This window comes from Nipponia nippon, unplaced genomic scaffold (genome assembly GCF_047370975.1).
Source record: "Nipponia nippon isolate SJK-2023a ecotype South Korea unplaced genomic scaffold, ASM4737097v1 scaffold_3, whole genome shotgun sequence".
NCBI classification, from domain to species: Eukaryota; Metazoa; Chordata; class Aves; order Pelecaniformes; family Threskiornithidae; genus Nipponia; species Nipponia nippon.
In genome coordinates this window covers 56,903,327-56,920,724 of record NW_028262347.1, presented here as the reverse complement: position 1 = coordinate 56,920,724, position 17,398 = coordinate 56,903,327, and the positions used below count along the sequence as shown (strand labels likewise).

The following is a 17,398-nucleotide window of genomic DNA, read 5'->3' as shown; positions in this document are numbered from 1 at the left end:
GCATATGAGTGTCTGTTCAAAGCAGTGGTCGGGGGTGAACTGTTCAAGGGCTTTTGGGTCAGATTTTCCCCTAAATGGAAAGTGTAAAAGATTTGTTATGGAAGTGTAAAAGATTTTTTTCAGAGTTGCAGAAGTTAGCAGGAATTCATGGCTTGTGAAATGCTCATGATCTTTAGCTCAAGAATAATACAGAAAGTTAGTTAAATAAAAGATGGGAATTACTCGTGTCATACTAAATTCAGATTTTTCTGGGGTCCATACTATGTATGTACAGAACACGCTAAGAAATGGACGGAGTGCATCATCAGCTGTGGTGCAGGAGAAGGAGAGCACTTTTGCTTACATTCAGAGTGCTTTATGCATTTTTGTGCCTGAGATTGCTGAACTATTATTCAAAGCTGCCTTGGCAGCTTCAGAGTTGGTTTTCAAATGACATTTCTAGATATCCTGTCATACCATAACTTGAGTGACTTAAACATCTTTGGTGGTTGAAGGTGTTACCGGCAAAACAGTATCTTGCTGCAAACAACTAGGTAGTTCGAATTGCCTTCAGAGCAAGATTCAGATGAATTATTGTGTGTATATCTATATATATTGATAAGCTGTTGTATTTGAAATACTTTGCAGCTGAGTAATGTGTTTTACTTAATTAAAAAATTATTTTTTTTAAACTTTATTATCTATACAGTGTGAAATACAGTGGCTGGGGTCCTGACCGTTTTAGCATTTCCAAAGTGTGACTTGTTTTCATAGTATTCATAAAACTATTTGTTTTAAGCTTAGCAGGGAGTTCGTGTTAAGCTGCTGGGTATTTCACAGAATATTAGATAACATAAACATTTTTAAAATTACATAGAAAATGGGCCATAGGTTATTTCTGCAAGTGCAGGTGATTAATTAGTGACAGTTGGAAGTAGAAGCAAAACTTAACAGTCCTTTAGCTACTGCTGCGTTTGGTGCTTATTTAAGTGAAACATAAATTTCGTATTCTGAGTTACATAACTTCTCTATTCTTAATGATTAATTGAGCTGCCATTGATAATCTGTCCTATTGTTCTATGAGGACGATGCACGTTTTAATGGTGGTATATGTTAACATGTTGGCATTTATAGTTAATGTTGTAACATTTAATTGAGTCAGGAATTAAAGTACCATTAGGCTGCATACACCAAACATAGGTATTAGATTAGTGATTTTAAAAAGTAATTATATGTAGTTTAAGTGTGTCAGCATTCAGAATTATTAGCAGGGAGTACTGCATGTGATATATGACTCGGCAGTAGGATTGATTATGTTATTAAGTTTTCACTTCTCTTTTTACTAACAGGAAAGCCAGTTAGGACTGCGTGATGGTAATAACATTGAAATGCTCAATCTAGATGCTGATGAGAAACTTCAAGAAAATATTGAGTAGGCTAGGAGATGGTTCACATCTTGTGTTGGTATATTTGTATATCGAGACAGTGCTTTGGCAAAATTGAGAGGGGAAAAAAAGGTAGAAATAGGTTCAAATGAAAATTTAGTAACATCACAAGACTGTACAATACAACAAAATCCTGAAAGAGACCAAAAATTCAAAAACTTTTCATGCATATCTGTCTCTAAGACTTTCCTCTGTGTGGTTCAGAAAAAAATTTTGTTCTTTCTCATTTTAGGAGCTGCTTTTTCTACTATTTGCTTTCTTTTAAGCTTAAATCACTATTAATGCTTTCATCTGTGTACTGAAATTAAACCTTAATCTAAAAAGTATATTTTGGGACTAATTTTGCTAACCAATTTGTGCTATTCTTTGCATATTTTGAGATGCTAGCTTAACACTAATTAATTCCTAAGAAAATTATTAGAGTGTTTCCAGCTGAATTGCATTGATTTTTATTAAAATAAGTTAAATTAAAAATTTAATTAATCTGTTGCTAATGAGTAAAAGTTTCCCCTATGCAGTTTGTCCAAAGTGCTCCTAATAAAGCCAGGCAGAGAGGTGACTCGGCTTTCCTTTCATTTGTAGTAGTGATTACCTTTCTGTTACACCTCAAATTGTCTCTGAGATTTCTGACAAGTTCTTCTAACTGCTTGGCATTTATAGGGCTTCCACCACTGTTAGCAGTAGTGACTAGTGACTAATTGCTTGGATTTTAACGATTAGGTTGTGCAATTCTACTTAAAGCAAGTGTTAATGAGACAAAAGAAACGCTGATGGCCTCTTTACAGTAGCACTTGCTGCTCATGATTGGGAAGGTGCGCTGGTGTTAAAGCAGTAGTTGTGAGAAAACACCAAATTTATCAGTCTTAAGCTGGGCCTGCAGTAGGCTGTGTTAAAATTAGCAGGTAACATAAAGCACTGGAAATAAATTGCCACAAGCTACAGAAAGCAGCTTTTGACCTTGCCTCGTCCTCACCGGAGTCTAGTTGTATGCTAGAAAAGGTTTTCAGTTCATGTGTGCTTGAGATGCTAGCGAATTAAAAATGTTAAGAGAGTCTTCATCTCCTGTTCACTCAGGTGGCTGGTTGCAGTCTTTTTTTTTTTTTTTATAAAATAGAAAAGGAAAAAAAAAAATCACAGCTATGAAAAGGAACTATTGAATGAGTGGGAAAAGGTAGTGATAGCAGCTCTCTGATGAAACTTCATTAAGTATATTTTTATAGCTGGTGAAGACAAAAAGACAATACTGTTTAAAATTAATAGCCGTTCATAATAAGTATAGGGATTTCTTAGAAGCATCTGTCGTCTTTTCCTGAGAAAATGTTTGGTTTCTCTTATGCTCAGCTCAGTTTTGGTGGGCTAGGATATCTAATGAAGGTATTGAATCTTGGTAGGAAAATGTGCTTTCCAACATCAGGATTCAGGAAAGATGAGGCTTTTGCCCTTGAAACTTTCTGACTCTTCAAAGTGTGGCTGACTTTATCTAGGAACTCCAGATTAGGTTTACTCATTAATCAAATCCAGTGGGGTCTCATTGAAGATATTTCTAAAAAGAGTAGTATGAAACTGTAATAACAGGTGTTGCACTTCTGGAAAAAAAAAAAGCAATAGTTTATTATGTCTAAGCTCCTTCTGGTATATTTCATTTTCTAAAAACTAAGTATTGAGTGTCTAGTTGTGAATAGCTTTTTTAAACTTACATAAAACAATTTGTCTTTTATTATTTAGAAAACTCAATGTATAAGCTTTTGTCAAAATTTGGATATTCACAGGTGCCTGGATTTTTAAGGGAAAAAAGCTTTGAAATAATGAAATATGAAGTTCAACAACTTGCGGTTCCTTTTTTTAAAAGTGCAAGTTTTCTATTGACTTCCCCCCTGCTGTTTAAGGGTCTATTTCTGGTTCCTGCTTCCAGCTGCCAGAATCTTGAAGGCGCCTCCATCTCTTGCCAGGAGAAACAGGTGTGGAGTGCGGCTCCTTTGGTTCCTGCTCTTGGAATCAATGGCTCCCTCTGCAGTCCTTTTAAGAGAAAGTAAAGTGTTGCAGATTCTCTGCCATTCCACCTTTTCTTCCCTTGGGAGGAATACAATAGGTACAAGACTTTTTGGGGTTTTTTTGTCTTAACTCCACCTTCCACTCTTTTTCTACATATTCAGGACAACTGCATTTCCTGCATATGGTGTAAGTCAAGAGAGACTAAAGACTTAGAATACGTCTTCTCAGAACGTTTGCAGTTAACCAGATCTGTTGTGGTTGCTGTATGTTATGTATGGCTGAAACTTAGTGAGGACGCTAGGCTGCAGCTTTCTTAAAAAGAAGACTAGAAGAGCGCCAGATGTGATACGGTGACGATAGAGTGAAGAGAAACTGAGAGACTTATGGGAAGAAATATGCATAGGAATTTTATAAGAGCTGTGGGTGGAGGAGAAAAAGAATATTTTTCAGCTAACTGTGGCTATTATGTGCTGTTCCTGTCTTCAGTTCATGCTCAGGTAGTCACTTAATCAAAAACTTAAAATATCATGTTCTCATCCTTTCTGCAATGGGATGTTACTATTGCCATTGGGAAAATAAGACCTAAGTATTTTAATTTATAAGTACTTTTTTCAATCTCAAAAATGGCTCTAATGAATAGATAGCTGGGCCTAAAGAACTAGTTTTATGAAATTGTAAGCAATGTCCATGAAATTTTACTGGGGCAGTTTGCTCATGAATTGTTTTCAGAAGGCTCTGTGTCAGATATCTCTTTGAATTAAGATGAACTACCCAGTAAAGCGACTTTTAAATGTCAGAGAAAGCTGGAAATGGATATTACTTTATAAGCTTATTCTAGAATTTTTAGGACACAAAATAAACTGTGTAGCATTTTCTAGCAAAACTTAAAAACTGCAAATTTCAAAGTGAAAAATATAGATTACTGATCACAAAACTGTTTAACATACGCAGGCAAGCAAAAGAAAATTAGAGGCAAGGTTCTGCAACAAGGGGAATGCAAAAATTGCAGCACTGGATCAGGCCTGTGGAATGATCTTATACATATAACTTCCCCTTGCACTTTGTAAAAATTATTTCATTGCCAGAAATGGAAAAGCTTGTATTGCTATGGTTTTGTAATCCTCTAATATACAAGTAAATCTTCATACATATAGATATATAAAACATAAAATCCACAAGAACTTACGAAATTCAGTGTCGCAATTTGTTTGTACAACTAATTTTTTTGTCTGCTTAATAGTATATTTTCCAAATAATTGAATATCCTCTTATGTTGTTTTTTTGTGAGTGGGTTAGGTTTTATTTATATTGTGGTAGCAAAGGGGTGATGTTTGTTACAACACTGTCAAACTGTGCTTTTTTTGTGTATGCCTCAGTCATGTGTCATCTCACATTGAGGGAGATCTGCAGCCCAAATGTTGGATTTCATTCATGTAAAATCTTCCCTCTGTCTCAGACCTTTCTTTATTCTGAGCTCTCACATTTTGAGAGTGTTGTGGAGGGGTTTTGAGCCTTCACTGTCTGTACTCATAGACAGTATTCTAAAAGAGGACATACTATGGTTCTGTTACAGTTATTTCAGTATTTCTTTTTGTATTACTGTTCTGCATAGTTTAGTTTTTATTGGTGGTTGTTTTATTTTTGTTTTTTTGATTATGTGACTTTCTAAGATATTTTTCTTAGACCTATTTACACTGAAGTGCAGGTTCTTTCTGGGTTGGGAATTTGGTAGGGGTTTTTTTCTCCTATGTATCACCTCTCAACATTAAACTGAATCTGTTCTTGTGTTCGTGGGATTGCTGGGAAATTCAGGTTGGAAGGGACCTCGTGAGGTCTCTAGTCTGACCTCCTTCTCAAAGCAGTGTCAGCTATGAGGTCAGACCATGTTACGGGGGATTTTATCCAGTCTGGCATTGAAAACCTTGAAGCAAGGAGACTACAAAACTTCTCTGGGCTATCTGTTCCAGCGCTTGACTGTCCTCATGGTGAAAATGAGTATGTGTATATGTATACAAGTATACAGTATATAAAAATCTTATATCCAGTCTGGACTTCTCTTGTTTCAACTTACGCTCATTGCTTCTTGTCCTGCCACAGTGCATCACTGTGGTGAGCCTGACTGCTTGCTGACCTCCTTGTAGATACAGACAGGCTGCTGTTAGGTCTCCCCAAAACTGTGTCTTCCAGGCTGAACAAACCCAGCTCCCTCAGCCTCTCGTCACAGGGAAGTGCTCTGGCTCCCTGAGCATCTTGGTGGCCTACTGCATCCAAATTATGGGTGTATTTGTTGTATTGGGGGGCCCAAAATGAGGTGAGTTAGACCATATATGGCTAATAAGCACTGAGGAGAGGTGATAATCAGTTCCCTCATCTACTGGCCAGGCCCCTCTTAGTAAAGCCTGGGATACTGTTGACCTTTCCTGCCAGGGCACACTGCTGGCTCATGATCAGCTTGCTATCTGCCAAGACCTTTTCCACAGAACTGCTCCCCAGTCAGTCTCCAGCCTGTATTGTTGCCAGGGCCTCTCAGGTGCAGGGCTTTGTTTTTTGTCCTGTCTGAATATGAATTCAGTGCCTGTAGAGTCCATTCCTCCAGCCTGTCTAGGTCCATCTGAATGGCAGCCCAGCCCTTTGACTTGTTAATTGAACCTCTTCACTGCAGTTAAGTATTATCTTAAAATTCTGACCAGAGCACACCCTACTAGCCCTTCAAGTCATTGGTAAAGTTGTTTAATGGACTTGTCCTAGGGTAGACCCCTGCAGCACCCAATTTGATGCAAGCCTGCAGGTAGCATACAATGCTGTAACCATTATCCCCTGAGCCTGTCCAGCCAACTGTTTCCTACCAGTCTAGTTGTTCATCCATTCTAAAAAGAGGTATTTTTTTTTTCTAGTTCACTAATACTCAATTTGTTGAAGTTCCCATATTCTCTCTTAGTGTCTTGATGCGTTTTATTGTTAGCTTTTTTAATCAGTGAAAACCTACCGATTAATCTTTATTTTGTGTATTGAACAGTTACTTTCTCATTCTGTGACTAATTTTCTTGGTGAACTCGTGAGAAACTTTGTCGTTGCCTTTCTCTAAGTTACACGAAGCCCAGCTCTTTTTTTCAGTGCTGACATAATCATACCATATCTTCTTCAGTTCTTTATAATGGTGATTGTAGTCATTTCAGATACTCCTGCCTACCGTCTGAAGTAGAGCAAGCTGATTAACATTTGTTAAAGTAGATGGGGTTTTCTAGTTGCTTTAAAACAGATTGTGCCTGGACCTACAATCTCGTTTCTAGCTCAGGCGATTTGTTGTTCTTAATTATTTGCTCACTTCTCTTTGAAATGGTCATTTTGATAGATATGCGTGCTAGATGATAATGTGTCTGGAAAAGCTATGTCACTAGCATTCTTCATATAAAATTCATACTAAAGCAACAGTTTTACTGGCAGTACTTCAGCAATTGCTTTGTCTTGGTGGTGGTCTACTAGATGTTCCAGTTCTTATTCAAATTTGTTGCTTATGATCTAATAAAATAATTTCCCGTTCCTTTCTAAGCTTTTGTTGGTTTTAAAATCATTCCTATTTTATACTTCTTTTTTTATGATCTCTCCTTTTCTACAGCTTCATTAAATTGAATTTCTATTTCATATGGAAATCTTGTTAGTTTAGTGCTATATATGCTGTAGGTAGTCTTTCTTTACTCCCAAAGGCCGTATTTCATCTTTCTTCCCAGTACTGGCCGCAAACTGTTCCCTTGCTTACCATTCATATGAGTTGTACTTGTTGCATACCAGCAACAGGCTAAAATACCTCCTGATTTCAGGTTGTATAAGAGTAACTCTTAAATGTTTACCCTCCCTCACAGAACCATGCTGTTTTGCTATGTGGCCGCAAATCTGTAGCTATTTTACCAGTTGTCACACTTCTGTTTTAACATCTGCGACAACAGAACTAGTGGAATGAATACCTTTCTCTTCAGCTAGACAGTTTTGAGTACAGATGTTAGAGCTCTTGAGAATCAGATATGGACTGGGGTACAAATAGGTTTCAGTGTGTCTGATATGGTGGGAACACATGGATGAAAGTCTGAGTTATTTACAAAACTGTAGTGCAAAATTTTCTTGCTTTCAAACATTGCTTTTAAATGAAATACTGTTTTGACTATGGGTTGCATGGGTACATGTTTACAAATGTGAAATTACCTTATGCATATTTGATTGACTACCTGTCTTCTGGATGTCATTACCACCTTAGAGTTCAGCAGTTTCTTGGTTCAGTTGTGTTTTGCTTAGGTCTGTGTCTGCGCAGGCAAACAACATAATTTCTGTTATCCTTATTAGATGTCAATATGCACATAATGGTTTTTGTCAGTATTTTTGACCTGTCAACAGGATCAAGGTACAAATGAGTAAACTTGACTCTTTTGGGGGGAGGGTAGGGACACAAGAGAAAGTGGCCTCTGGATTTTGGTTTGGTTTGGGGGTTTTTGCTCCTTCAGAGACTGCCTAAATCATGTTATCTTTACTGACTGAATAGCGCTTCTCTCCTCTTTCCAGTTTAATGTAGTGGATCATGGATTTGTGTGTGATTATGATTTAGTTGCTTTGTTGTATGGCTTATTGAGTATTGCAGTGTGGCCTGTTTGCTGGCTTCACATGAAGTAGAGCATTGCTAACTGTATATCTGGATGTTTATATAAAATACTAAGTGCATGTGTTGAATTTTTGTATAGAGAGAAGAATATTTTGCTACCTGTGCAAGAAATTCTGGCCAAATGAAGTAATTAAATGAAGAGTGCGTATTTAATTAATGATCAAATACAATGTGATTCTTCTTTCTGGCCAAAGAAATTACTGAAAATGTGTGCTAAAACTGTATTTTAAAAGCAAACAATTAAACAGAAAACTTCCTTAGTGCCCTTGGAATCTTTTAACATGTGAGCCAAAGGAAATGCCTACCTTATGTTGTCATTGGAACAGCGTCTATTTGAGGTTCCCTTAGGCCTCTTTTTTACCCTGCTAACTAAGCTATGTGCGTGCAGTGAAAGTCTCTTTTTCATATAAAAGTTACTTTTCACAAAAGTACTCTGCTTTCACAGCAGTTTCTGTCTGTGGTTAATAAATTTCTTTGAAAATTCTGATTTTTCTCCAGAGATGTTGATAGACATAACATTTTTTAAATTCCTGATTTATATGTAAGGAAGAAGTGGTAGGAGCCATATTTATTCAGAATGACAAAGGAAGTCCATAGCAGAGCAAAACTTAGAACCTAGATACCCTGACTGATAGTCTTCTGCTCTAGCCATTAAATCATTCTTTTTTTCTGTATAAGATTTTCTGAAAATTGTGCTATGAAATGATACCACAGTAATGGGGTTGGAGATGTACATATGTTGCTAAGAAACTGCATGGTCTGTTCTGGACCAGCCACTGTGATAAAGTGGCTGTCTTAAGTTGTTGCGTATGGAAAAGGGCCACTTTAGGTGATGTGCGTTTTGCTCCACCAATTTCTGACCTGCAATGCTTGCCTTTGCAGATGGAACATGAGGATTTTGTAATGGAGGGGCATGGCAAGACTCCACCTCCTGGTGAAGAAAACAAACAGTGAGTCACACGTTTATTTAAAAAGGGCCTTACCATAGTAAATGGTGTGAAGCACTCTTGTTTAAATGTGCTGGGAGCATTGGTTGGTTGTTTGGTGCTCGCCCTTTTGGTTCCTTAAATATCCATATAATAGTGGATGGTGGCTAAAAAAAACCTTGACTTGCCTTAAATTTAAAAGCATAGAAATATGCATTCTGATTTCAGAAGGTAAATCAGAAGTTGTTGTAAAAGGGATCATCGTTCTGGAAGCTTGGCACTGAGGTAGTGAGTTTGTACATCAAGTTTTTATACAGCTCTTCTTCGCTGAAATAATGTGAAATATGATAGAACCAGGGCCTTCCTTTTGGTGTGCATACGGTAGATTGGTCCTCTTTGAAATATGAGCCTTACTTCTTTAGAATGCCTTTTAATAAAGGAACAGAAATTGTAAACAAAATGCTCTTTCAAGGATGAACAACTTAAGATGCTGGTACGCAGTGCTTTAGGGAAAGAAGCTTGATCAGAAAAGAAAATGACGGATTTCCATTAGCAAAAGGCATGTAAAAATGGCTTTTTCATATGACTTCAAACTGAAATCCAGTTGAGTTTTTTTCCTGGGTTTTTGTTCAGATGGGAAGAACAGAGCCTTGTCCTAAAAGTACTGCAGTGATGGTTGTCTTCTGTATTCTTTTCTTTAGTTAATGCAATAGTAATTCAATTTTTATATCATAATTAATTTTTTTTCCTGACCTGCCTTTTGGAGCAAGCAGAAGATGGTCTTTGGGAAATCTACAGCACAGAACTCTTTTTTCTTTTTTTTTTTTTTTTCTTTTTTTTTTCTCTCTCCTATGCCTGACTGGATGTCTCCTCACCTCATGAGAAGGAGGAAGTTCTCATTGATCAGTAGTACACTTGTTGCAGAAAGGCTGGGATTTGACTTGGGGTGAAGGTCTTCCTTGCTTCATAGATAAGCTAGCAGCTGTAAGTCCACTGCCTCTGCAACAGTGAGAAACCATTTCTGAGGTAGCCAAGATGAGTTCAGGGAAGTTCTAGTGCTGAACATGCACATTCTTTCCATCATGGAAGCGAGCCAAACGTCTCAAAGTAATTGCTGCTATTTCTTTCTATTCAGACTGCCCAACTTACTCTGGTACCAAGAGATACAAAGCTTGTTGAAGTAGAAACTTTCAGAAAGTTCCAGAAGAAACATCAGTGCAGAAATAAAAAGTAGGAGTTAGATTTCTGCTCTTCTGAATTGTTTCTTTAGATATCTAGTAGTATAATGAAACATGTTATTGTAGTGCATAATACGAGGGATGTTTTATTGGATTTATCACAGACTTGTGTTCGCTGTCTTATTTTAGGTGCAAGTGGAAGCTAGAATTACTTTACAGTTGGCCTGATTTCTAACTAGAGCTTTTCAAGTGCCTTACAGCATTATCTCTCTCTTCTCCAAAACTGTGGTTATTAGAAAGAGATTATGAGATTAGTGATAGGCAGGATTTTATTTAACTAATACATTTGTGTTCAGGTGGCATCTGGAATCTTGTCATACAGATCCTGCTGTAAGGAGTATCATTCCTAATAATGTTGTTAGTAATATTTTGATAAAAGTCTAAAGGTGCAATTTTAGTAATACAACTAAGAGATGAAGATACTTGTTTTGTGCAACTGTAGCATAATGCCAGCAGAATTCTATTGTGGGTATTGCTCTTAAATTTAAATCAATCACTTGAATCTTTTTCTACCCACTATCTCAAATTTTCAACTACCTAATGAAATTGTCTGCCTTGGTAGAGCTTACCTCTTGCTGTAAGTGACATTGATCTGGCATCTGAGATAAACAAATGATAATCACACAAAGGATCAGTAATTTGTATTCTTAAGTGACTCCAAAAAGCTGCATTGATTTCAGATCTTTTTCTGTAGATCTCAAAAGCAAAGAAAAATCTGAAATTGCCTTTTTGTATTATTACTCACTTGCATTAGGACATCCTGGAGTGGGTCTAGTGAAGGGCCACAGAGAGGGACTGGAGCATCTGACATAGGAGGAGAAGCTGAAGGAGCTGGGACTGTTTAGCCTTGAGATGAGAAGACTTAGGGGACAATCTTATCCATATGTATACATACCTGGTGAGGGGACTAAGGAAGACTGAGACAAACTCTTCACAGTGGTGCCCAGTGAAGAGGCAAGAGGCAATGGGCATAAACTGAAATACAAGAAACTCCACTCAAACAGAAGGAAAAAAACTTTTTTTTTTTAGCTGTGAAATGTGGTCAGACCTTTGGAATAGGTTGCCCAGAAAGGTTGTGCCTTCTTCATCCTTTAAGATATTCAAAATCCAGCTGGACGCAACCCCAAGCAGCCTGCTGTAGTTAACCGTACCTTGAGCAAAGAGGTGAGACTGACGGTCTCAGAGATCCCTTCCATCTGCAATGATTCTGTGTACCTGTGTTTACTCTTGTCCTCCTAGTTGGTTTGAAATAAAATTGGAGCTTGTTAGTGAAAAGTAGATCATAAGTTTGAATGTAGAGTCACATTCACTACAGAAATAGCTGCACTAGCTGAAGATGCTTCCTTCCCTTTCCAGCTGTTCACCAGACTTCCTGGAGTTTACTGCCTCTATGTAGATGGGATTTTTTTTTTTTTTGAGTGCTTCTGATTTGCTTTCCTGAAAAGTTGGCCATGTTAATTTAATTGCCTTTCATAGGCAGCCTGAGCTGGGTAACTCTGTACTGAGGTTGTTGAGGAAGTATTCAGAAGATGCGGTTTCAGCAACTGACCTGCAAGGTTGCTGCGTGCTGGAGCAGTCTGCAAGCATTAACTTCCTAGGCAAGACCAGCAATTTCTTAATATTTAACTGCATTGAGTGGGCAATGAAGGAACAGCAGTAAAAAGATACTTCTGAGTGACTTTCAGTGGAAGCAGTAGTTCTTACCTAGCCCCAGTTTCATGTGAAATTTCCTTTGCTAAAGTACAGCTTCGTAATGGATTACAAGGAGCCAGTATCCGCGGATGACTTCTGGCACTTTATTTCTGAAATGCTACAGAGTATTTCAATTCAGTTTGATTCAGAGATAAAAACTTGGCATTGCAGGAGTACCTTCTAGTATTAAAAAAAACCAAACTAAACCTGCTTTAGTCTCGCAAACCTTTCTTTTGCTGTACTGAACAGTTCTTTCGGGCAGACTTACTGTACTATAGTTGCAGCATTTTAAGACTTTTTGATTGAACTGTAGATGATACCTGAGAACTGCTGTCTGCTGGTATCTGTTAGCTTCGTGGGGAAGAATTATCTTGTTAGACTGTATACAGGGTCTTTAGAAATCTTCAGCTGATCATTTACAACATGAATATAATTGATTTCAATTGAAGCTAATTATGAAAAGGAGAATTACCCATTCAAAATCCCTAGTATGAATGAAATACGGAATGGGCATGCTAGTCTCAAGTCCTGTGAGAGATTTGCAGTTTGTGTACAGTGCTTGTGTCACAAAACTGTCATGGTTGTGCAGCAGTGAGGGCTGATGCTTACTCTAAAACCTACACTTCAAAAGAAGCAAGTCTGCCTGGACTAGTGGGGCTGATGATGGCCGTCTTGGACCATGCTTCTGCTCTGGCAGAGGACCAATGGACTCCTTGAGAAATTGGTACTTCTCAGTTTTTAAGTACTCGGTAAATTCTTCCCTCCTCTCAGCTCTCTGGTATGTGATCTAACTGTTTGTTTCTTACACTTGGCCACATGATTGTTATGTGGCTACTATGTTTAGTAAGAAACCCCTTTCCCTCCCAAAGGAAAAGTTTGGAGAAAGATCAGTATCGTTATGTTTAATTGCAGGTGGAAATTTTATTAGAGGCGTTCTCTCATACTTCCATCCATTATGAAGAGGTTGACCTGAACTGTCACGCTTAAGGAGTAAATACTATCTCCCCCCAAAATACTTATGTTTCACATGGGAGTAGCTTCTTGGTGCCTTACCAGTTGTAATAGGGCTTTTACTTTTTCACTGCTAGAGCAAAGATTAACAGGCAACTTTGATCCAGAAACATCTTTCTAAAACAGTCAGGCTTCTGTTGATGAGCAGACAGCAGCTTCTCTTTGTACCTTTTTTGGAGTAGGAAAAAAACTCTACTCAAGTCTTTATATTGAGGTTGTGCTCCTAGTTCTAGCAGTATTAATTAGCAACTCTGCCTGTGCTAATAAATTATCCCCTGCTGTCACCACCAGAAACGTATGCACCTTGATATATTAGCGAAAGAGATCGTGTATTGAAAAACTCCTTTTTACAAGAAAAATGTAAATGTTTTTCTATTCCTGACTGACACACGGAGAAGTCTGTTTGACAGTAGCTATTTGGACAAAAAGTGAGCCAAGTTCATACTCATGTTTACTAGCAAGGTAAGCCAAGCTATTGCTGCTGTCTGAAGTAACTCAGCTGGCTATTCCCCACCTGCTGTTTTGTAGTAATGAGAGAGAAAAGTCTTTAACTATCTTGGCAATTTGTACATCTGGAAGTGATTCGTATTGTAAGAAAGATAGCAAAACAAGATAATTTCCATAAAGTGTCATTGGTTAGACCTACTGGATAGCCTTTTCCCTGGCTTGATAGTTTAATGTATAGATTCTGAGGCAAGAGCTTTTAGCGAGACCCTCTAAGATTGCAGTAATGCCAGGAAGAGATTGTAACCAGTGAGGATCACAAAACTATTTTAAATTTGGTAATGTTCTCTTACATTATTCTTTGCCATTTCAGCAGGAATATTCAATGTCTTCCTGGATTTGTGTGACACTGCAATTAAAGCGGTAGCTAAAATGGTCTAAGCTGAAAACAGGAATCGTAGACTAATAAAATAATTTAAGTTGGAAAGGACCTCTGAAAGTCATCTTGGCCAGTCCCATGCTCAAAGGAGGGCCAGGTTTGAAGGTTAGATCTAACTTCTAAGTTGTATCAGGCTTTTCAGGATTATTCTAGAGCCTTTCTGGGCAACCTGTTGCAATGTTGCTCACCCTTACAGTGAAGAAAACTTCCTAATATTCAGTAAGAATTTCCCTTGTTGCAATTTATGCCCGTTGCATTTCATCTTCCAGTGTACACGTCTGAAAGTCTGGCTCAGTCTTCATTAAAACACTTCTATGTTTGCTTATGCAGCAGAATTATTCCCCCCGCTGCCCCCGTTTAGTTTTCTCATTTTAAAACTAAGTGAAACAAGCTCTATCAGCCTTTCCTTGTACTTCAAATTAAGGAGCCAGTTAATAGGCCAGTCTTGCTTTGTTTTCAGTAGCCTGCCAATATTGGGTGCACGTGTAAATATCACTGCCACAGTGGCATAAAACGGCTGATCTTACTCTTTCATAGTGTTGCTGAAAACTATAAAAAAGCTGTAGTGGTATATCCTGAAGATGTCTGCTTTGGTTGGTGAGAATGCCAGACGTTGTAATGAAGTACTACGGTATTCTTTTGAAAGGTTTCTTTAACGTTGAAATCCTATGAATGACCCTAGCCATAGCTTCTATCCCTGTAGCATAAAACACTGTTCTTACCAAATTTAAAGTAAACAGTTAGCTAAATGCTTGCATAATGGGGGTTTTGTTTGATGTTTTAAGGACATTCCATATTACAGAAGGTATGGAGATTTGTCTTGAGTACCATTGCACTTTTTTAATTTACTGATAGTACCAACCTAAGCAGAAGGGGTTTTTTCAGCAGATTCACTCTGGGATTTTCAGAATAGCCTCCAAATCCTAATTCAGATTATCAACTCAGATTTGGGGTACCTGAAATTCATGGTGAGTTATGTCTTTCGTTGAAAACATCAACAATTATGTTCAAAAGTAAAGGCATAGCTGATTTTTTATTGCTGATTGTTCTAAGTGTGTGTAGAATAAGTAGCCCATTAGAGCAATGTCCCCAGACACTGAAGTCCTCTGTCCAACATCCTAACAAGCCACCACAAAGACATGTGCTATGTCTGTAGTGGCCATAACCGGACACTTTTGTCACAGGGTATTGCAGTTCTGTTAGTGTGTCAGAATACGCTTCAGTCCCAGTGATCATTCAGACGAGCTTTGGTATTGGCATCTGAGTAGGAGAGTTTTAACTTTGAAAATTTTTTGTCTTTTATGTCCTTGGAGATTTGTAAGGATATTGGAGAGCGCAAGACCATTAGACTAAAACTTGAGATGGAAACTGGTCCAGCTAAGGTTTAAGGAATATTTTCATCACCTTCATATTGTAGAAGTCTGTTTACTCTCTGCGGTGGAGCAAGTGGCAGGACAAGTTTGCATTTGAAGGCAACTCTACCTGTGTATATAAGGGGGCCCTGAGGCATAGAGAAAAGAATTGCCCTTTGTTGTGCAATTGAGTGGGTAGAAATGGATGAGACAGCAGTGAATTCTGTATCTGTAGAGGCAGCTGTGTTGTAGCCGTAATTCTGGTAAGTCAATAATGTTGCAAAAGCTGGCTTGCACCCTTTATAATACAGTACTTCTGAACAATGTAACAAAAATACGCAGAATTTATACTTAAAACTTAAGCACTTTAAAATGTCAAAAGTTGCATCAATTGTCTTTTTATATTTTACCAGTTTAATGTTATACTTAAATCTTTTGAAACTTTTGTTCTTTAAATTAGAGGTATTACCTACAGGAAAACTCTAGTTGGAGTATTCTAAGCAAAAATAATTTAAAATTAGGTGTTCATTTCTGCAAGTTAGTCTTGAAAATAATCTCAGCTGTCACTTCATGGTTTTTAAGATTTCCCATTTCACTCTCTCAGTGTTTTGGTCCCCCCCCCCCCCCCCCCCTTCAAACCATAAATTAGGAGGCAGCAAAGCATATAGCACTGTGTGGTTTATTTTGTCATGAACAGATACAGGCTTTCCATGTACGTCAGCTAACCTACACCATTAGCGTACTGTTATTTTGTAAGTATTTTCTCAATATGTGGAAAAACAGAAGCCAGGTGACTGTTGGGGGGGGGGGGGGGGAAGCTATGGGAGATCACACAGAAAAAAAGTCAACTTTGGAAGATAAGTTCCCACTTACCATCCCAATGTATTTAACCTACACTGCTTCTGAATATTGAGAGAGGAAAAGATTTGTGGATAGTGTACATTCTAAGTGTGAATAGTTTGGCACTTCTTTTTCCTTAGGATTTTATAGTACTTTCTTCCAGATGTCTTGTGGTAAGAACAGGGCAGTTTGTTTGGGTCAGGTCCCGCCCCCCGAGTTCTGTATTTGTCCTGCGTAGGAAGTGCACAAAGCCTGCTTCTGAATTTGCAGTCTCATCTGATCAAGAGACTTCTTTACATTTGTTGTCTTTCTAAAACAAGAGAAAAGTATATTTTTCCATTCCAGCTTGCTTATAAACACGATATTGCAAAATACCTAGAGTAGATAGTTTCACATGCTATCCTTTATACCATTGGTTTTTCTAGTTATTACAGTTAGTAGTAATTCTGATTTCTAGCGAAAAGGAGGGTATTCTGATTTACTGCTGTCTTAAAGAGTTTACTGCGATTTGAAGGGGAGAGCATTTGCATACTGATCAAATTCCTAAAATCCCAGAGCCTCTTTATTCCGGACACCACCACTCCCTCCACCCCCTGTCCTCTAGTCCCTTTCCAGGAGATAACTGAACGCTCTATTGACATCTCAAGTTCGTTGTCCAAGAAGTCTGTTTTAGGTCTGGTTGATTAATTCCCTCTCCCAGGTTACCACTTCCTCAGAGCTGCCTGAGGTAACTGCACTCTGATGTATCATTTATATGGGTGTCTGGACACTGCTCTCTTCTCAGTATTTCATTGCTTTTTAGATGACAACTGTTGGATGACATCTTACATGGGAGCGAGACAACAGACTCAAAGAACAGCAAGCAAGATCATTTAAGGGCTGTTAATAATTTTAAGCCCTGTCTAAATTAGTGTTTTGTCTCTATTAATGTAAAAAATAATTTTTAATTCAGACAACTTTCTGTGGTATCTACACCAAGTTAGCGCCACACATTTTGGTTTGCTGAGGATCCACTTTTTGGACTGTTAGCACAAGTCAGCAGCATCATAAATGTGTATGAATTACAGTCCTAAATTGGATGCAAAAGGAAAAAACAGTAACCTTTAAGTTGCTCAGTGCCTTTTTTTTTTTTCTGTGCTTCATTCTCTCCAAAGAATAAATACATTCATCAAATCTTTGGGGTTTTTTGTGTGTACACCCAGATGAATGGTTGAATCTTCCTTTCAAGGAGATGAAGAGGGGAAGGGAAAAGAAGTCTGATGGTTGTATGTAATATTAGAGTTTGTGCTCTCTTGTTGTTTCCTGTGTCCAGAAAATAGAAATTTTGGTGACTATCCACTATGTCTTAGAGACACCAGAGGTTAGAGAGTGAAAAAGGTAAATGGTCTTAAA

General features: G+C 37.9%; 1 protein-coding gene across 6 annotated transcripts in view; it reads left to right on the top strand.

The window, feature by feature from the left end:
* The window catches only part of TNRC6B (trinucleotide repeat containing adaptor 6B), a 134,569-nt gene that overhangs the window by 32,716 nt on the left and 84,455 nt on the right, over nt 1–17,398 (top strand). For all 6 annotated transcript variants that reach the window (XM_087767830.1, XM_087767831.1, XM_087767844.1 and 3 more), the window contains exon 4: nt 8,947–9,014. In XM_087767830.1, coding sequence (XP_087623956.1) covers nt 8,947–9,014 — 68 coding nt within the window. The remainder of the gene's footprint in view (nt 1–8,946; nt 9,015–17,398) is intronic.